At 32.3% G+C, this 20207-nt stretch overlaps 5 protein-coding genes across 8 annotated transcripts; 2 read left to right on the top strand and 3 right to left on the bottom strand.

Annotated features, from left to right (window-relative positions):
* The first annotated feature begins 1361 nt into the window (after nucleotides 1–1361).
* Nucleotides 1362–2638, top strand: LOC125370168 (magnesium dechelatase SGR1, chloroplastic-like). The gene is made up of 2 exons (XM_048374796.1): nucleotides 1362–2077; nucleotides 2189–2638. The coding sequence occupies exons 1-2, from the start codon at nucleotides 1955–1957 to the stop codon at nucleotides 2399–2401; spliced, it is 336 nt and encodes a 111-aa protein (XP_048230753.1). The 5' UTR covers nucleotides 1362–1954; the 3' UTR covers nucleotides 2402–2638.
* Nucleotides 2639–4343: 1705 nt separating this feature from the next.
* LOC8272496 (protein STAY-GREEN homolog, chloroplastic) lies at nucleotides 4344–6448 on the top strand. 3 transcript variants are annotated; one of them, XM_048374486.1, is made up of 5 exons: nucleotides 4350–4497; nucleotides 4680–4847; nucleotides 4995–5168; nucleotides 5590–5757; nucleotides 5863–6448. In XM_048374486.1, exons 2-5 carry the CDS (start codon nucleotides 4725–4727, stop codon nucleotides 6217–6219), a joined length of 822 nt encoding a protein of 273 aa, XP_048230443.1. In that variant the 5' UTR covers nucleotides 4350–4497; nucleotides 4680–4724; the 3' UTR covers nucleotides 6220–6448. The 3 variants fall into 3 exon arrangements, with proteins under 3 accessions (XP_002509680.1, XP_015581304.1, XP_048230443.1); XM_002509634.4 differs by having other exon boundaries at nucleotides 4344–4847; XM_015725818.3 differs by lacking the exon at nucleotides 4680–4847 and having other exon boundaries at nucleotides 4345–4497.
* Nucleotides 6449–6677: 229 nt separating this feature from the next.
* Nucleotides 6678–11074, bottom strand: LOC8272495 (protein FIZZY-RELATED 2). 2 transcript variants are annotated; one of them, XM_015716478.3, is made up of 10 exons: nucleotides 10289–11074; nucleotides 10067–10189; nucleotides 9872–9976; nucleotides 8961–9140; nucleotides 8701–8763; nucleotides 8366–8611; nucleotides 7672–7773; nucleotides 7530–7592; nucleotides 7332–7400; nucleotides 6678–7159 (listed from the first exon to the last, which is right to left on the bottom strand). In XM_015716478.3, exons 1-10 carry the CDS (start codon nucleotides 10970–10972, stop codon nucleotides 7106–7108), a joined length of 1689 nt encoding a protein of 562 aa, XP_015571964.1. In that variant the 5' UTR covers nucleotides 10973–11074; the 3' UTR covers nucleotides 6678–7105. The 2 variants fall into 2 exon arrangements, with proteins under 2 accessions (XP_015571964.1, XP_002509679.1); XM_002509633.4 differs by having other exon boundaries at nucleotides 8366–8560; nucleotides 10289–11072.
* A 3587-nt stretch (nucleotides 11075–14661) lies between these two features.
* On the bottom strand, nucleotides 14662–16132 carry LOC8272494. The gene has a single exon (XM_002509632.3). The coding sequence runs from the start codon at nucleotides 15845–15847 to the stop codon at nucleotides 14906–14908; it is 942 nt and encodes a 313-aa protein (XP_002509678.1). The 5' UTR covers nucleotides 15848–16132; the 3' UTR covers nucleotides 14662–14905.
* A 1128-nt stretch (nucleotides 16133–17260) lies between these two features.
* On the bottom strand, nucleotides 17261–20194 carry LOC8272493 (expansin-A18). Its single transcript, XM_002509631.3, has 3 exons — nucleotides 18725–20194; nucleotides 18317–18632; nucleotides 17261–17922 (listed from the first exon to the last, which is right to left on the bottom strand). Exons 1-3 carry the CDS (start codon nucleotides 18975–18977, stop codon nucleotides 17610–17612), a joined length of 882 nt encoding a protein of 293 aa, XP_002509677.2. The 5' UTR covers nucleotides 18978–20194; the 3' UTR covers nucleotides 17261–17609.
* Nucleotides 20195–20207: the final 13 nt, after the last annotated feature.

Here is a 20207-nt window from a genome sequence, read left to right as displayed (position 1 = left end):
ATATAGAGAGGAGGAGGGAAGGAATAATAACAAGATAGTTTAGCCTTTTCATTTCAATGAATTTCTTAATCTAAAAATGAGTTTTGAATATGATATATTTATGAGATACATTTGTGATATTAAATTATTTAAGAATTTATAGTCTGACTTAATTCTAAGAAAATAAATAAAATATTTTAAAATTTGACAAAAATGCATATAATTTATGAATAGATTAATAATTTGACTTGTAATTATGACATCATATATTTAATTAAAAAAGATTATAGTTTTTTTTTAATCTATTTATCTTAAAATTTTACTTCAAATCCATGATAGTGAATCATATTTATGCAATTCTTTTAGTGAATTTACTAAAATTATGAACATCATCTCCATTGCTTATCATTTTAGATAGTTGTTTATACGTAAAAAGATGATCTATTTTACTCTTTAATCTTACAAATTCAATAGAAAAATTTAAATATTTATTTGTATCTCTGCCGAACGGATAATACGTTTATGTCTCCTGAATATTAATTTCCACGCAAATTTACTGGTAGCAGAAAGAGACTAACTTGTTCACCTACAACGACCAAACAGTAGCCATGAGATCTAATGGATCCACTGTGTCCCCATCACTGTCAAGAATGGGAAAAGCAATTACCACTGTTTAAATCCAAAAATTTATTGGATTACAAGATAGAAATGTGGGTATCCTGTTTCTTCCATTGTTCTATAAAGATAAAGAAAGTAAGAATATTTAAAGTAATAATGCGAAAGAGAGGAAGATTAGATCTCTTTACTCAACTGATCATTATCTTGCAAAATTGAGCTGGAAGAAGTACCAACCATGGCGGTATCACCTCTAAGAATTATTTTTTATTGACGAACACATCTTCATTAAATATAGCATTCATTAACCAAGTCATCAAGTTTAAAACTGCCATTTGCATCTAATTTAATAGTAAATTTTGGCATTAATAACCTGTTAGTTTTGTTTAAAACTGCCAGTGTGGCTAAATAATTAAATACTTTAAGGCTATAAATAAATTTTTTATTTCTTTAATTACTTTTAGTTAAATTTTTTATTATATATTTTTAATATATTTACATATAGAATTAATTATAGTGTATATCAAATTTAAATAAAAATGAATTATCAATATTAGATTGTCAAATCAGAAAAATTCTGAAATCTTGACAAAGCGGAGGATTAAAACCCAACTTTAAATAAGCTATTGGTACCCAAGAAATCAGAATTTCTTCTCCACTTATAACTTATACTACAATTCATTTAGATTATAAGTAAGTTGCCTCATTGATGCTTTGAAACAAAAGATTTTCTTACTAATAATTTCACCCATTTACTAATATTATAAGTTTTATATCAACTTTTTGTTAAAAATATATGACACAATTGTCCCAATTGTTTATTTCCAACTCAGTCACAACCTTAAAAAATAAATTAAAAATCAAATCAAATCAATTCATGTTTCTTTTGCTGCAATCCAAGTAATCTTTTTATAAATAGATTTTCTTTAATACTATAAATATTTAACTAATTATTAATATCGAAATTGAAAACAGAACCGGCACTAATAAAAAAAGTAGCATAAAAATTAAATAAGCTATTGGATTGAACAAGAAATTGAAACTGAAGGAGACTTTAACTAATTAATTTGTATAAGGGGAACATATATCAAAAATAAGTAAAAAAATATATCGTAGTGTACAATGCTTTAGAATATTTTCAATGAGATTACTGACTTTCTTTCGGGAAAAAAAGAAAAGAAAAGAAAAGAAAAAGCAGACAAGCTAATACAAATAAATTCCCAAGTGAACCAAAAGAGTGCGAGAGAAAAGGAGAAAAATAAAGAGCCAAAGTTCGAGTCTCCAAAACTCTCTTTTTTAACACTTTATTTCCAAGTATAAGAAATTGTTGATTGCTTTTAACATAAGACACAGAGATAAGATGGGTTCTCTTAGTGCTGCTGGTCCTGTCTTCTCTGCAAATCCAAGAGAACAGAACAGTTCGTCTTCCTTCTTTATTGCAAGAACAAAACCCATCAAGCAGAAGATCCTATCTCTATTTCCAGTAAGTACTAAATTACTTCCAACTCATACACGCACACTCACATTCTTTCTTTCTCTTTCTATTTTTCTTTCTCGAACTGTTCTTTTTGATTTCTGGGTTTGATCGGATCAGGTAGTAAGATTATTTGGGCCTGCGAGTTTCGAGTCATCGAAGAAAACGGTGGTATATTTAGAGGTTAACCAAAAGCATGAACAGAGAGAGCTGCAGCTGAGACCTTGTTCAGTGCGCGCACACAGACACAGTGATTCTGAAAATAATGGCTATTGGGCTCCTCTGTATTGCTTCATACTCATTACATTCATTTTATGTTGTCACTTCCGTTGATTTTGTATCCTTAATTCTTCCACAATTTCAATTAAGATAAATCGCCATCCTTACTTTATGCTGTATTAGTTTTCATGCAGAGTAAAACAACCATGCAGTTCTAATATATAATCTATTTTAGGGTTCATTAGGAGTTCTAATAAGTAAATCGTGAGCTCTAAGCTACATGAATGGTTGATTGCTTTTCTTTTTCTTTTTCTTTTTCTGCTGTAACAAAGATGAGGCTTCAAATTGAAACTTTTCATTTTTCTACCCTCTTTACAAAAATATCAACGAATAAAGATTTAGATATTGTATGCAAACTATGAGTAAGTGGAGTTACTCTTCGATTCCGCACCTAATCAAAAGATAAATTTATGAATCACAGACAGAATATATATATATATATAATAGGCGCCACCATCAATCATTTGGAGAAAGAATTATAATGCATGTGTTAGTTAGTTAGTTAGATGACATTTGCAGGGGGCTACTTCATGACGATAATGGTAATTCTATACGTGTGCACTATGAAAGTACAACAAATAAGTCCTAAACTACGTACATGGGGACACTTGTACTAATTAAGGAATTTTTTTTTTTTTTTTGAAAATGCAGCAAAATGATCGATGATTAATTTAATATGAGAAAGGTATCCAAATCTCATCTTAAGAACGTTTCATTTGACAAGTGTAAAATCATGGAATTAACACATCCAAGTTTTAAAAAATGAAATTATTCAATTTATTGATGGGATTATAAAATATAAAATTTCTTTTGCTGATTTTAGAAGTTACAACTAAGAATATGAAAAATTAGATTCTTTTAAGAACAATACTATACAATTAATTTTAATTTACATCAATTTTTACTCATTTAACGTCACATATAATATTTTTATAAAATTATTCTTAATATCTTATAGTTACTCTTTTTAATAATTAGCAAATAATTTTGTAACTATATTATTATATGCTACAGAGGAGGATGATTTCTCAAGTTATTTGCTAAAAAAGGAAAATGGCTTCAGCTCATAATACAAGAAATGTGTAATCTTGCCTCTCATCAATTAAAGAAATAAATTCCAATTTAACTCATTTTAATCATTTCGTCATTTTCCCAAAGCGTGTATACCAAATTTTATAAAGCTTTATAATGAATGTAATAAATATATATATATATATATATATATATATATATATATAGCGTTAAGATTCTTTATTAAACTTTCTCTAAGTCCGAATTTGAAATTAATTTACACTAAGTCTATAAAAATAAACTAAAATTAAAAAATATACAGAAAGAAAATGTCTCTCTTAAAAAATAAAAATCGGTGAGTTTCTTACCATCGTTCTTAAGTTCGGCCAAATATACACTGTCAGTATCACTCCGAACATCCCTCAGATGATTCGTCAGCCTCCACTCCGCCTCTCTACTAATTTGTAGCTCCTCAAATAACATATTATTGTTTCTACCAATTCTTATTGTTGCTATCGCTAATATTATTACTATTAGTGTTGATGTGTTCTAGTTTTATTGTTGCTACAGCAGTTGTTATTACGGTGGTAATGGTAAGTACTGGCGGCGATAGTAACGGTAGCAGTGGCGGCAGCTGCGACGGCGATCAACCACTAACGTAAATATATTTAATCATTTTTTTAACATATATTTTAGTTATTTTTTAAAAAATAATAATTAAATAGCTTTTGAATAGTTTTTTCTTTAATTCCTAAAGGGAAGGGTGTTACACTCACTCTAAAAAGTCAAAAGAAAAAAAAAATCAAAATGAAGACAAAGTCTTCTCTCTTCCTGAATCCAAGTAGTTGTTTATGAGTTGAAATAAAAAGAAACAAACAAAGAATAGATAATCATTAATTAAAATGTTTTAAATTCCAGGATGGCCCTACGTGTCAAATTATGCAGCCTCTTTAATGCAAGAAGGCAGCTTCTTGAAGCAACCGCCACTCGCCATCAAAGGCTTGCTTTGGCTTTTGGAGTACGACTGTTACCCGCACGCAACTCACGCAAGGATTCTCTAACCAAAATCTCCCTTCTTCGGAATCCAAACGACAAAAAATTCTTGACTCTTGCTTCTTTGTGCTCCAAACTTGATGCTTGTAAGTCTCGACTTCCAATATTTCAGCAAATAAGCAAAGCAAAGTTGAAAAAAAGAAAAAACAACTCAACCCAAAGTATTCAAGCATCTTATCTTATACTTTTTGTTTTTCTTTTTTTAGTATAATTAACACTGTTCTTTAGCTTCTACTAATTGAGCTCCCATCTCTTGATGCCCGTAAAGTTGGAAAATAACGAGGTTTAATTACGGCTCTAAGAGAAGAGAGAGATGGGTTCTTTGGCTATTGTTCCTCTTGTTCTTTCAAAGCCAAGATCTTCTGTTTTTGAACAGAACAACTCTCTCTTCCCTTCTAAACGAAAGTTCAAGAAGAGGAACTTATCGTTTAGTCCTGTAAGTTGGTTCTTTTTGGTATTGTTTTAGCATATTCTTTTTGGTATTGTTTTAGCATACCTGCTCTCTCTCTCTCTCTCTCTCTCTCTCTCTCTCTGTTAAAGGTGCAATCTTTATTGATTTTGATTCGTGGATTGATCATATCAGGTGGCAAGATTATTTGGGCCTTCAATTTTTGAGGCTTCTAAGCTGAAGGTGTTATTTGTAGGAGTCGATGAGAAGAAGCATCCAGGGAAGTTGCCAAGGACTTATACACTAACACACAGTGATGTTACTGCTAAGCTCACTTTAGCCATCTCACAAACAATAAATAATTCTCAGGTAAGATTTAATCTGATATCACTAGATGTTAGATCTTGATTTTGTTTATAATGTAAAAGATCCTTTGCTTGTTCAGTTTTGTTATTGTATTTCTATTTCTCCTTTTAAAGGTGGAATCTTGAAATCATGGCTGGAGTTAGAAGATAGAGAAAACAGGGAACCTTGAAAGTTTTTGATTTTATTATGTTACTAAATAAACAAATAAGAATTGGTTAACTTAAGAATCTTTCTGAGTAATATTTAAACTTTTGAGTCAAGGGACATAGAAGCTGAAATTTATGAAACATAAAAACAGGTGATTTTGCATAGATATTGTGGAATATAATTTTGTTGCTTGCTTAATGATAATTTCTTAATCAAGAACTTTTTGAATCATGAAAGAAAGAAAAGAGTGTAACTTGAATTGTGGATTGTCCTGCAGTTGCAGGGATGGTACAACAAATTATACAGAGATGAAGTGGTAGCAGAGTGGAAGAAAGTAAAAGAAAAAATGTCTCTTCATGTTCATTGTCATATAAGTGGAGGCCATTTTCTATTAGATTTATGTGCTAGGCTCAGATATTTCATCTTTTGCAAAGAACTTCCTGTGGTAAATCTACCATATGACTTCTCTTGATTACTATTTGAATTTCTTCAAATTTGGACATAATAAAGAAAATGAAATTTGCATTTTTCCCTTATGACATATGAGTAGGTACTGAAGGCCTTTGTTCATGGAGATGGAAATTTGTTCAACAACTATCCTGAATTACAGGAGGCATTAGTCTGGGTTTATTTCCATTCAAACATTCCAGAATTCAACAGAGTAGAGTGCTGGGGTCCACTCAAAGAAGCAGCGGCACCTTCTAGCGGGGTTTATGGGCTCCCACATGAAAGCAATCAGCGAGAGACCCCAGCAAGTAATTGGGACCTGCCTGAGCCATGCCAAGAAAACTGCGAGTGCTGTTTCCCACCAATGAGCGCAATCCCTTGGTCACAAAAGGCACCAGTGGATACTGAAAATAGTAAAGGGGCCCAAAACGGCATTCAGCAAGCAGCACAAGAGTCCTAAACTGTCCTCTGTCCATCTGTATCCTTAATTTCACGTGTAGTACAGCCTAATTGTTTTATAGCATGTATATACCATGTAGACTGTGAATAGAATAGGGATTTCTCTGTCTTTCAATTGATCAGCCCTCTCTTGGTTTTTGATGATCTGTTGTGCATCTTAGATTTCAAACCCGGATATTCTTTATTATTTTAAATGTGCTCTGTGATGATGATGATTGAGGTTGTCATGATATGTTTCTGCAGAATGAACAGATGAGATCATTGTATTTCTGAACAAAAATAAAAGTAGTAAGCGCACAAACATAATACAAACAAATTGTTAATGACCAATAGTTATACTAGTATTTACTGCAAAGAGCTTTGAAATCAGGCAATGCGTCGATTTTATCTCTTTCGTGCTGATATTTTTACATGTACGTTATCCAATTTCTATAGATGACACTGCTCCGACTTTACAAATGGTACAAAAAATTTTACTCCTGGATTAATCAATGTGGAAACAATAATTTATTTACAGAAGTTTTGTGTGGTATACCAAAATTGTGCAATACATCTCTTTTTTTTAACGTCCTCTGCAGATATACAATGCAAGGAGCATTTAATAATATAAATGAAACACCTCCCACCACTATACATTTTTTATAAATAAAAAAAGGGATGCAAACAAAATAAATTTTGGCATCGACTATTGGAAGTTCCATCACATGCACTCGCACTTGATTAATCTTTCAGATTCCTGCTATTTTCCCAGCTGATCGCCGGTTACTTTTTGAAAACCAATCTGATAAGCTTCATTTTCCATAATTATGTCCAAAATCTGGACATTATCATCTTTTCTTCCCATGCTGAAAGGGCCAGGATACTCTAGATGGAAAATCCTCTAATGATTACCGGATTGTAGTTCTTCCCAGAGAAGATGCTCCAATCTCGCTGTCGGTGTTCTGCATTAATAGTTTAAACATGCACAGATTAGTCTTCTACATGGTTAACAAAGTCAATACAAACTAAAGTACTAGAAAATAATATAAATCTCCAAGTCTGTGCAATGAGAACCATGATTTTTGAAGTATCTGATACTGAGTTATGATGTTCATAACAAAATGAAGAGTTCACCTGAGATTTAGGGGAAGGAAAGACATTCCAAAACCGTAAAGTTTCATCTCCTGCTCCCGTGACAATGGTCTGAAGCATGAATTGTTATCATTTAATGTAAATGCTCATAAAAATAAAAAAAATAGACAAATCCTTCGCTCAGCTGCTTATTTATTGCAAGAAAGAGTGCAACTATTATTAATAGAAGATTGCAACTACCTGTCCATCTGGAGATATTGCAAGATAAAGAACTCTGTATGTATGCCCTGTCAGAGTTGCCAACTGCACGGACAAATAATTTCTTAGGAAACAATTAACAAGAGTTGATTTCTCATTATCACAAATGAACCAAGTTTTGTACCTTAGACATCGTAGGATATCTCCATACTATTATTTGGTTTTGAGAATATCCATGAGTGCTGACAAGTTCATTTACATTCTTAGACCACACAAGATTGCATACCTGCCATATATAGAAGTGGAAATCAGTACACCTGTGTATTTTGGGGAAGAGAAAGAGAAGGGCGAAACTTAAATAGTGTATTATTTCATGTGTGGTAGCTTCATTTCTTGCTATATATATATATATATATATATTATTTCACAGATGCCTTTTTCTTTCGTTTCAATAAGTTTCTACAGAATTTGTACTTAAAATAAAAATAGGCCACACTCCTCATTGTGTAATTTGCACAGGCCTTCTTCCCCTTATTGACAAATTTTTGCCAAAAGGTTCTTATAAATTAGAACTGAACAAGTCCATATAATTACTACAATGATGGGAGAAAACCATAATTAGCAGTCCTGTGATCATGCAGAAACACACACAAAACATTTATGGATACAATCAAGGACTACATTTCACTATACAAACAATGCAAAAAGGACTATTAAAATAGGTTCTATAAGTGTGCTGTGGTTCTCAGATTAGGTAGCTAGAAATCATGGTTGTAAGAAGAGATAGCTAGAGATTATGATAGATTTATATTAGCTTTCCTAGAGGTATATTGCATCTAAACGGGCACAGAAGTATAAAGTAACAACTGGTACTTCACCTGACTTCCAGTGTCCATACAGCTTAGATGTGAGTTAGTAGTTGTATTCCAAAACCTTATACACCGGTCAGCAGTACCGCCACCAGATGCTAGAAGTCCATGAAGATGGGGTGACCAAGCAATTGCTTTTACTGCCGCTGTATGCTCACAATATTTTAGTACAGGTTGAGTTGAATGTTGATTCCAAACAAAGAGCTGCATAGAATGATAAACAGGTTCAGTTGAATGTTGATTCCAAACAAAGAGCTGCATAGAATGATAAACATTTAGTCTTTAAATCAGGAAAAGTAAAACAACGACAACCAGCTATGCACGAAAAATATATCATTACTTACTCTATTATCATTCCCGCCAGATGCCAGCTCACGATTATCATAAGACCACTTCAACCCACAAACCTAAATCCCAACCAATTATTATTAGGTCCAGGAAAATCAAATCCAGTGATGGAACAATAGGCAGCATATATAGCTTCTATAGGAAAGAGTTGATAATTGGTAGAATCAATAGAGGAGCAAGCAGTTATCACTTTTTAAGTGCAAGTCCACAACTAACTAATTGACCAAGAAGTTTAATCAATGTATAAAAGTCCAACCTCTGACTTGTGACCGGAGAGTTTGCTAACAAAGTCTTCCTGAGCTCGTATATCTCGTTGAAGAATACTCTTATCCCGGCTACCAGAAGACAACAGAGATGAACTCCAAGCCAGGGCCCCAATACGTAACCGATGGCCCTCCATGGTTCTTACTCTTTTACAGCGAGAGGCATCCCAAATCTACAGAAAATATAATTACAATTATTTATTGAACTAATGCTAGTTTATTGAAAATATGCTGACATTCAATAATGCAGAATGGTAGTGTTTTACAGAACTGCAGTATAGTTATAATATTTTTCCTTGCTACCAAGAACAAGACTAACTTAGTACCATACATCTGTACGCCTTCCAGACCATGTATATTTGTTTAACCAGGAACTTTATAAGCAACAAGTTTTTGTTTTGAGAAAAACATCTCCCAGGCATGTATTAGCTTCAAATTTCAAACAATTGGGTGAAGAGTTAAAGCCGAAATCCAAAGTGAATGTTTTTGCCACAGTAAGAAGATGTATAATGCAACAGAGATAGCAAAAGAGGAATTCATATTTCACGATGCCTGGAGCCCATATTATGGCACAGGAAAACCCTCGAAGGTTTGGTGAGTCAACTTTAATCCAACAGCTTAACTCCAGCAGCTAACCTATCAAGTTGCAATTTCCAGGTCTAATTCAATAACTATCAATGTCCTGTAAAAGTCTTCCATGTTGCTAACATAACATTGCTCAATAACGATGTTATCTCTTTGTCAAAATTTGTTTTCTTATTTTAGCCTTCTTTACATTTAACACTGTTGCCATTCTAGTTTACAATATTTTGCCACATATATGGTTAACAGACCAACAATGCAACTAAAACGTAATGAATTAAGTTCAAATACTTGTTTAAACAACACTGCTAATTATACTAACCTGGACTTTGCCATTGCTAGTTCCAACAGCTAGATGTGTCCCGCGCTGTGCCCAACCAACTGAACATACACTATCATCAATCCCCAAATCACACAATTTTGTCACCTAATTTTACCAGAATCAAGAATGAGTAAAACCGCTGAAACCTATCCTAAAACCTCAAAAAAGCACCAAAAAGGATTCAAAAGCACTCACCTTGCTACTACAAGCATTCCATAAATAAACACAATTCCCCAAACCCACTGCTAGTACATTGTGAGAAGACCAATCCACCAAATTCAAATAAAAATCATCTTGCAATGCAGGTGCATCCAATACCTAAAACCAAAAGAAAAAAAGAAAAAGAGACCTTTTAATTAAAATCTCAAAACCGAAATCCAAGAAAATAAAATAAAAATTCAAAATTCAAAATTTAACCTTATAAGGTGATCTTGGGACCTTTCTTGGAGTCTTAACAGGGCTATGACTAACACCGGGTCTTTCTTCATCAAACCCAAAAGGCGAAAGTGAATGCATTGACTGTCTAGTCTCTGATTTAAACCGAAAAATATTCCGTCCAGGCGATGGCGAGTTTCTTTTATCTGGCGTATTAGGCCCAAAAAGAGCAATTCTAAGAAGAGCAGCATAAGCACTGGAACTATCCTCCTTTCCACCACCACCACAGTCTGCCGCCGCTGGAGAATTGCCCGCTGCAGACGACGGTGGAGGAGGAGAAGGAGAAGAAGAAGAAGAAGAAGAAGAAGAAAAAGAGATGTTAAAGAGGGCAAAATTGGAACTCGATCTACTAGGAATGAACCTGTCAGAATAAATCATTCTTGAAGGTGAAATATAGTGATGCGAATTGATCATACGGGTCACATGATCTGATGATGTTAAGGTTTCAAGATTTAATAAAGGACGTGGCATTGTCTTAGGAACATTCAGCTGAGAAGAAGAAGAAGAAGAAGATGGTGTTGCAATCTTGGAATCTTCCATTGAAGGTACTGTGGAGAGAGAAACAAACCCTAGAGGGAGAAAGGTTAGATTGAAGAAGATGAGTGGGATTAGGGTGAGGTGTTTGTGGGTATAGAGTTGAGATGCGTGAGATCGTCTTTTTGGCATCAGATCGGACTGTTATTTTTATTTTTATTTTCCCTCTTTTTCCCGGGAAATAATAGAGTAGTAACAGACAAAGACAGTTGTTCTTGTTTTATTTTTGCGCGAAAGTGAAAAAAAGCCTTTGGTTTGGTGCGGGAGAGTGGATACAAGAAATGTGAGTGAGAAAATCTGGACCGTCAATTGTTTTCGTTTACTGTTTGATGCTGGTAAAGGGAAGCGATTTTACAGCATCAGTGATCTCATTAATGGGCTTGAACTAATTGGGTCAATAAGCTTGGGACTTAAGAAATACAAATATGCTAATTATAAATTGAATGATTCGAAATTAAAACCTCACTTAAAAAGTAAAAGGTTTTACAACTTGAAAACTTAAGTAAAACCTGAAGTGTTTATTAAACTCTAAGTTTATATAAAGAAATGACCAAATTACATTAAAACCAAATTACCTAAAGTCTCGGCCACAGACTAAATCCTGAATATATTATACTCTATAGCTATTGGGTCACTACCCTTTCAAACTTTTTCTATAATCTTTTTCTGGAATAACTAATGAGAATCTAACCTTGTTTTTTTAACAAAAAAACAAAAAGTTGAATTAGTCTAAAAGTATGCAATTCGGCATTGTTAATTTGTGTGGGTGGTGATATCCTGACGGGTGATGCCGTCTAAAATGGCAAAGAATGATTTGATATGAATTCATTTTTGGAAGAATAGATACAGGGGTAGGCATGGAGCACGAGTCGAAGTCATTATTATAATTAAATATTAAAAAAAAAAAAAAAAACAAAATGCGGAAGAGGTGAAAGAAATTATAAATTAGAAAAAAGAAGAAGAAGAAGAAGAGATGGTTTAGTAGCAGTAATGATGCATGCGTCCTTTTTACGTATCTGATGCAACTGTCAATCCATATTCTGAGATGGGATCCGCATTCAAAAATAGATGGGATCAAGATTCGCTTGTTTTTTTGCTGCTAATTAAACTCCACTAATTCTTTTTCTTGGTTTTATTTTAATCTTTCTTAACCTTGAGTCGCAAGCATAATCTACTCTCTATTATTATTATTTATTATTAATCAGTGCTGCTAATAAAACATCAATGGTGTTTGATATTTCAGATCTTATTGTTTTTAGTGTTTGATTTTTATTCTTAATTAAATACTCGAATTGGCCAAATTTTAAACAATATAGCATCTTCTTACCAGTTTTTCTACTCAATAAATAACTTAAATATAGGAGTGGATGCAAATTTTAAATCGACTGAAGGCTTAAATTAATAATATATTTCATATCTGCTTAATATAATTTTCAACAATTTAGTTAATTGGAAAAAGTCTTTTACTTTTTTTTAGAGTTGTATATTATTAATTAAATAAAATTGCGGATATGGTAAGATACTATTTACTTGCAAATTACTAAGCAAATAATAATTTTATTTTTATTTTAGTTCCAATTATGTTGATTGAGAATTTATTATGGCTTGACACTGTCTAAAATTAATAATTTCGTATTAAATCTGATTTATGATTATAAAAGTAAAAGACATTTATTCAATTTCTATAAGCAAAACTTAACTCAAAGTGCCATTTATTTTTTAACCCAATATTTATAAGTAAAAAATTCAACTTAAAATAGTGTGGTTCACTTTCAACCAATTAATATGAAAATCAAGTTAAACAGCTCTATATGTCTACTAAAACAATATGAAAAAAATGGATAATCCATCAACCACCTACCAATTCATAAATGTTCCTACCATTACCCCCTTTTTAACTTAATCCTATGGCTAATATTTGAGTTACTTTAACGATATCACATTTTTAAGTTACTGGCTAATTGGACATATAATTAATTTATATTATCAAAGTTTTCAATAATTTTAACAAAACAAAAATCGCCCATGCTCGAAAACCTTCCTTCTGTATAATTTCATATTATCTTTTCTTTTTCAATTTTCAATATCATTTCATTTATTTCATATTATTTTGAAGAATTTAAATACTTTTCTTTTCCTGCAGTAAAAAAAACTGGAATCCATTCCGCACGTAAAATTTATTGTCTGTATTTCTTTATTTTCAAAAAATAATAGTATTTATGTTCATAAAATAATATAACAATATGTCTTTTATCTCAAACTAGCTGTTTTTAAATCTCTTGTTCTAATTTTTTTATTTTAATAAAACTTTATTCAAGCAAATTTAAATATTTTAAAACTATATATATTTATAATAATAATAATAATAATATTAAACTATTATAATTTAATTTTAGTTATTTAACATTAATATTTATAATTAAAAAATATTTTATTGTTATTATTTTTATTATATATCATAATTAAACTATATAAAAGTAAAAAATTAACAATCATGTCTTAGTCCAATAAAATTATCTAAATATTAAGTTGATAAATTCACTATTAATAAAGAATATCATAATAATCATATATTTAAAAATTAGAAATTTTTATCCATCGATGAAATGAGATTAATACGAGTAAATTTTTTACTGTTAATATATTTTAATTTAGTGTTTAATAAAAATAATAAATTTTAATTATTTATTTTATTTAAAAATTTAAAATTAAGCTACATAATAATTTAATAATCCTAAAGAATAATAAGTGTTTTTAATATATTTTCATTTTAAAAATTTAACTATGCTAAAAAATGAAAGATATAAAGAAGTAAAATAATATTAAATTTATTATTTTAATTAAAACTAAAATTAACTTATGCTAAAAATAAGATTTTATTCTAATTTAATGATTTGATGATAAAATTAATTTTGAATGAATTTGATACTTAATAATAAGTTTAAAGATCAAATTATAATTTTAATTTACCGGTTTACTCTTTCGACTAACACAAGAGTTAGTAGTTAGTTATATTAAAATTTTTTAAAATTTTAATATAATAAAAAATACATATATTAGATTGCATGTCGAGGAGTAGATATTATTTAACAATTTTTAATAATTAAAAAGAAAGAATAAACACATTTTAAGAACAAAAAGAGAAAAGTTTCAGGAGGGGCTTAAAAAGCAATAGAGACGATAGAGAAAACTTCCATTGGAAAGTCCAGCTTTTCAGATTTAATGGGCCGTGACCCTTTATATTCTGAATTTGTTGGGTCTGTGGCTGCTGCTGGTATAGGCTTATCTATTTTACCCAAATCCGTTTTGTCCTTTCTTTCAGCCTCTTGGCCCTTTAATTCCCGCAATTTCTTTTAATTGCTTCAAGAAAAAAAGAAAGGATTTTGAAGCTTCCATCACGTTCAACGGATCGTATAATTGTGTTTTATCCTCTGATGAAGTTCATGCATGAGGTTTGACTTTTCCACTGAACATGATCACAAAGCAACTTCCAAAATCTTCTTCTTTTCTCAATGTTCCTTCTAACATGCCTACTTCTGTTGCCACAACATCAGGAGACACACTCTTTAAAGAAAAGAAAATGTCATGCTTGCCACTCTACATTTATCCACCAAAGACAAGAAAAGTAAGAAAGCATAACACAATCATTTGATGCATTGCTTCTTTTCTCAACTAGAATTCAAGATTCAAGAATATTGCAATAAACATTTACAATCTAAGATTCCTGATTCTGGGTTCCTGGGTTCCTGGGTTCGTTGCTTAAATTGTTCATGAGAATTGATGGATAAAAACACGAAATGGGCTATGAATATTTCTTCAATGAAGATGTAACTTCTGAGTCATAATCCAGTTTTAGACTCAAAACAAAATCACACAACAGAATTTAGTAAAAGGAAAAGGACTGATGGGATAACAAGATCAAGAAACAGAGTACTACTCCCTGCAAATTTTAGAGAAGTGACAAAATTTTTTTTGTTCAATCTATCCTCCTTTCTCAATACAGTTCTGTTTATAAACTACTATTACAAAAAGAATAATGTTCATAAAGGAGAAACGAACAACAACTCAAGAAGGACGATAGGGTCTATATTCATGTTCAATCGTAGGCATTGTCCTTGTAACAGCAGCAGTAGGTGCTCTAACATGACCAACCATTGAAACTTGCAGAGCCTCTTCTTCATAGGCTCTTCTCTCCATCTCTTCCATTCTTGCTTTCTTCTTTACCTTAACAAACATTGCCACCAAAAGCAATCCCAGTAGAAACACAGCTAATGCACTCCCAACTGTGCTCCCTACAATCACTTTCCACGGGCTGATCTTCTTTTTTATTTCCTGCCCTGGTGGTGGCAGAAGCGGTGGCGATTTAATCACTAAACCATAATGGCCATGCCTTGTTGCCACACAAACATGAAGCGATGCTGGGTTTTTTAATGTCACCTTGCCATCATTTTCAAAACTAGCACAAAGTGGATTGATTCCCGATGAGGGGTTTTCAAGATTGGTTGTCGCATTGCTGAAATCTATAATAATCGGTTTTTCTCCAGCATGAATTCCGAGCTCAAAAGGGTTGCTGAAATTCACATCACTACCACCGTTATAAGCTAAAAGGCCTAGAATAGGTGACACAAGTTGATATCCTGATAAATCATAGTTAGAATAGAAAATAGAGGACCAGTTATGTCCCAACTTTTGTCTAATTACCATTACTCTTTCTACACATGGATGCACTATTACACCAATACCCAGATGAAATTCCTTAACCTGAGCTCCATATCTTCGAAGACTACCGCATCGGAACCTTGCCGTATCAACTTTGATGCCTGAGAAATTTGCAGGTAGTTGTACAGTGTGTATCTTTCCTGTCCTCAAGTGTAAGTCATAGGACTTGAATGTGTAATCCCTGATGATAAGATCAAGAACCCGAGGAGACTTGATCCCTTCAGCTTCAATACTAATTGATGTCAAAGAACAGAGAATTACTAAGGAGAAAAATAAGAGAGAGCCCATGTGAGAATGTGATCGGATAGGTTTATAAGGTTCTGATGAGGACTATAATTTTGTTTTCTGTAATGCTTAGCAGGCTAGTAGATCATTAAAAGTGAAAGGATTTGATTTCTGTTGCTTCTTCTCTTCTTGTGGATATGTAACATGAATGAAGTTGCAAAGAGGAAAGTTGAGATTGTTTGGGTAAATTTATCATGAGAAAAAGCAGCTTTTGGTGGATTGTAGCAGAAGAAAGTTACAAGGGAAACAGAAGGTTCTTTGTTTTCTTTTTCCTTATTAACAAGTACTGTTAAAGAGACTTTAAGTTAGATGGCTATATAATGAGTATGCCTTTCTTTTCTCCACTAGTAATTTGAGTATATATAGAAGGGAAAGTTGTGGTCTTGTCCCATAATAATAAGGATTCACCGCTATGATACCATATTTGAAGAATTTACCTATTAAGAGAATACAACGCTGAGATTTGATAATTGTAAAGTTTAAAAAGAATGTAGAATTGTTAGCAGGCATATTTCGAGAATAGCAAAATATTTATAGCATGCACCTATGGTTTGTACACAAAAGCAAATGCGAAATGGAATTATGTATAGTAGCAAAAACATTGTCTGTTAGTCTGTCTTGAAAGGTAAACTTTGCAGAAGCAAAAAGGGAGAGGTAAAGAGCAAAGAGTCAGGTGGCAAGGTTTGGAAGAAATGATTTGGGGCGTGGGTTAATGATGACAACTGACCATGAAAAGGGAATATAAAGAAAGGGATTGGCGTGCTTATGGGATGAAATGAGGGCATAGTCCCTTCTTTGAGGGCTCAATACTCATAAATGTGTTGATGACATGTCTCCCACTTCAACAGCTTTGTGGGTCTTATGCTTGGCTAGTTTTCTGGTATTAATACTTGTTCATTTGGTGTTTTTTCTCACTCATGGGCCCTAATTTCACATGCGAGGTCAACCTAAAAGCACGAAAGCACTCCTAGAATTCTCTTCTTTTCTTTTTCAATTAGTGCTAATGGCTCTCTTTGCTCCTCTATTAGAAAATTGGTCTATTCTTTTCATACAGAATTTAAAGAGAAATAAAAGATAAAAGAGAATTTAAACTTTGAATCTACTGTATTAATATGATGCAACTATTCGACTATATATGTTAACAATGGCTAACACTAATACCTTTACTCTTTCAAGCTTTGTCTATTGAGTCCGCGCATTCATTTGCCCTAATTCATCAGTTGGCTTAAGATGACCATACTGAAACTGCCATTATAATTTCGAGTGGCAATCCAAACCAAAATTGGAAAGTTCTGTACCTATCTAATATATCAATGAATGATTACTTAATTTCTTGGATTCTATTTGGTGGACTTTCAATCTGATAATTGAAGTAAAAAGAGGAAGCAATCAAAGGGGAAAAACAAAGAAGCAAGGGAAGGGAAAATAAGCATCAATGTAGCAATTAAGAATGATGGAACCTTCTGCTAGCTCTCATTATAGCAGGTGGAATTTCCATAATCAGCAAAAAGAAAGAAAAAAAAGAAGGGGGTAACATAAAGGCAAAACAATAAAGCCATGTATAGGACTTTCAAACAGAGAAAAAGAAAAAAAGGAAAAAGAAAATTATAAAAGAAGAATAATCCTACACCACTATATTCCATCAATCCAATAAATAAATGCTATTCCATATATTATATATTTAACATTCATCCATTGAATTGTTATAAATATATTGGATGTGGGAGAGTCTCCTTACGAGAAAGGTAATCACCATGTGAATCAATCAATGGAAGTTGACATTTGTCTTATAAGTCATCCCTACGTTCCAATTTTCAGGAGCAACATTCAGTGCTAAAACAGTTTCCTTGGTTGTGTATGAGGTGAGCTTGAAAGATAAAGCTTGGCCTTCAAGGGTAGCAAACGCCTGGTACGAAGCTCCCCAGTTATGGCTCATGCTTATCCATCCTGTTTTGCTTCCTTTCACCCACATGTTGGCGATGTCTCCGCCTCCTCCTACGTTCATCACATACACCAACAACCAGTATCCATTTCCTTGGAATGAGAATCTAAGTCCATCACTTCTTACGCATGGAACCCTGCAAATTGAACAGCCATTATACATCGACAGCAAATTATTATACTGCGTGACAAATACTTAATCAATCAATATCAAAGCAACTGAAGTGGGATTTTCTTTAAAATCTTAAAGTTAAGAGTTTTTTTTTTTCTTAAACAATTTGACCATCTTAAACACTGCTAGGAATTCTTTTGGTGAAATTACTTCCAAAGACGCTTTAGCAAGAATCTCTGCTTTCATCATGCTTCTATCCAGACGCGTTTAGCACCAAAAAGAACTTTGGTCAAACACTTTGGTATATTTATTTGGCCCACATGTGTTTGACTTGTAATTACGAGAAAATTCATTTTCACCGAAAAGTATAAAAAAGAGGAAAAACCTTGGTGAACATATTGAAAAACACGCACACACACCTGCGGTACATAACAGGAACAATGCCAGCCTTCCATTGGGCAATTTTCATGAAAGCAGGCTTGGACATGTCAAAGTGGACTCGAGGAGGGTTACACCAACCACCATCGTTAGAGTCCTGACTCCAATTTGGTGGGCAAATGTTAGTAGCAGTCACCGTGGTAAACGGTACATCGTTGAAGCACCAGGGTGATTGCACACACTTGATTTGGTAACAAGTTCCACAAGCATATCCGTCATTGAATAATGCTGTGCTCAGTGCAGCTGTATCTGTTCCATAACCATTTTGAAACAAATTCCCATATCCACATGCCCCTCCTGTCATCGAAATTAATTCACCAAATAAGAACTAATATAAATTTTTTTCTTTATTTATATTCCATCACCGAATTATTAGCTTAATAACTTACCCATCGTTGCTGAGGCCGTCTCGTCCCCATAAAAAGTGGCATGAGCAAGGCCCCATTGGCTTGGCCGGAAAACAGGGGTACCATAACCTACAGCCATGGATGTGCCAATCAATGCTGATATTGATGCTACTAGGAAGAAGCTAAGGCTCCATGAATGGAAAAATTTGGCCATGATTGTAATTCTTCTAATGCCTGTATGACAATGTGCAATGCCCCATTGACTTGTACTTGTTAGCCTTATATAATGATCCATTTTGCATAAAAATAATGCCTTTCGTGAGTGCACGAAGACAGTGCCTCTGTTTAAGTCAAATTCCTGTTTTAAAATGAAACGAAAGAGTTCTTATATCGGATTTGTTTATGGTTGTTGACGTGCAGGCAGGTTTTGTATCCTCCTCTTGCATGGGCACTTGTTAGAATGTACAATGAACGGGAAATTCTCTTTCTTTCTATCAATTTTATTTTGTACTTTTCTCTTTTTTTTTATAATTATCAATTCTTCCATTTCTTGAATTCCTCTTCATTGGTCACTAGTTTGTTTTCACCCACAAAAAATCAGGCGTTGCCACGTAGCATAAAAACTGTATGTGCTCATCTGTATAAATACATATAATATAGTCCTAAAATTCTTCACCCAGAATTTCACCTTATTACTAACCTATTTTAATAACATTTGACATATTACTAAACTATTTTAATAACATTTGACAATTCTGTCATCAAATTAGTATTATATACATATATACAATATAATTTTATTTTATTTTAATAACAATTGCAGATTTACAAAATATTAAAATTCTGTCAGGGTTTTAAATATTTTTTCTCTATTTTTGTTTTTAATCAAAACTTTTAATTAAGCTATTTTAAATAGTTATTATTTCTATAAGTACGGTAAAAAAATTAATATCCTGACATCTCTAACAATTTAACCATTAAGATTGTTATTATTCCTATATGGACTTTTATTTATTTTTGACCTGCCTTTGTGATGTTACTATATTGAATTTTATTGAAACTTTTTTTTTTTTTGACGTGGGACTCTCTCTATTTCTCTTTTATATAATTAATTAGTCCTCTTTCATTTTAATAATTTAAATAATAATAATACTCGATTAATTTACTGTCTGATACATATCAAATTTGTAAATAAGTTCATTGTATAAAAAAAATTATAGATCTTAAAAAAGACTTTGGAAGTCACCTAAATTAGCAAAGATAGTATATGCTAATGATAAGCTATCAACTCCGGAAGCTTATCACAAAACCGACCGTAAATTATATAATTAGTTTCTAACAATACATTCGATTTTTTGTTTAATGCAAAGGATATTAAATGAGAATGAGTTCAATAGAAAAAAGAAACTTATAAAAGAATTGCAATATTCATTTTAAAAAAATTATGTAGCATCTTTAACTTCCTTTTTCAAGATATCTAATATACACACTTCATTGTTGTAGTGGCCCGTGGGCCGACAATAAG

The sequence above is a fragment of the Ricinus communis genome, chromosome 5 (assembly GCF_019578655.1).
Source record: "Ricinus communis isolate WT05 ecotype wild-type chromosome 5, ASM1957865v1, whole genome shotgun sequence".
NCBI lineage: Eukaryota > Viridiplantae > Streptophyta > Magnoliopsida > Malpighiales > Euphorbiaceae > Ricinus > Ricinus communis.
This window is presented reverse-complemented; position numbering and strand designations above follow the sequence as displayed.

Coding starts and splice junctions, on each gene's coding strand:
- LOC125370168 (XM_048374796.1), top strand. CDS start 1,955: ATGGGTTCTCTTAGTGCTGCTGGTCCTGTCTTCTCTGCAAATCCAAGA. Junction 2,078..2,188: donor AGATCCTATCTCTATTTCCA/GTAAGTACTAAA, acceptor TGATCGGATCAG/GTAGTAAGATTATTTGGGCC.
- LOC8272496 (XM_002509634.4), top strand. CDS start 4,725: ATGGGTTCTTTGGCTATTGTTCCTCTTGTTCTTTCAAAGCCAAGATCT. Junction 5,169..5,589: donor AAACAATAAATAATTCTCAG/GTAAGATTTAAT, acceptor ATTGTCCTGCAG/TTGCAGGGATGGTACAACAA. Junction 5,758..5,862: donor TTTGCAAAGAACTTCCTGTG/GTAAATCTACCA, acceptor ACATATGAGTAG/GTACTGAAGGCCTTTGTTCA.
- LOC8272495 (XM_015716478.3), bottom strand. CDS start 10,972: ATGCCAAAAAGACGATCTCACGCATCTCAACTCTATACCCACAAACAC. Junction 8,612..8,700: donor CTGGCGGGAATGATAATAGA/GTAAGTAATGAT, acceptor CATTCTATGCAG/CTCTTTGTTTGGAATCAACA. Junction 7,593..7,671: donor GATATCCTACGATGTCTAAG/GTACAAAACTTG, acceptor TTGTCCGTGCAG/TTGGCAACTCTGACAGGGCA.
- LOC8272494 (XM_002509632.3), bottom strand. CDS start 15,847: ATGGGCTCTCTCTTATTTTTCTCCTTAGTAATTCTCTGTTCTTTGACA.
- LOC8272493 (XM_002509631.3), bottom strand. CDS start 18,977: ATGGATCATTATATAAGGCTAACAAGTACAAGTCAATGGGGCATTGCA. Junction 18,633..18,724: donor GACGGCCTCAGCAACGATGG/GTAAGTTATTAA, acceptor TTTCGATGACAG/GAGGGGCATGTGGATATGGG. Junction 17,923..18,316: donor GTTCCTGTTATGTACCGCAG/GTGTGTGTGCGT, acceptor TTCAATTTGCAG/GGTTCCATGCGTAAGAAGTG.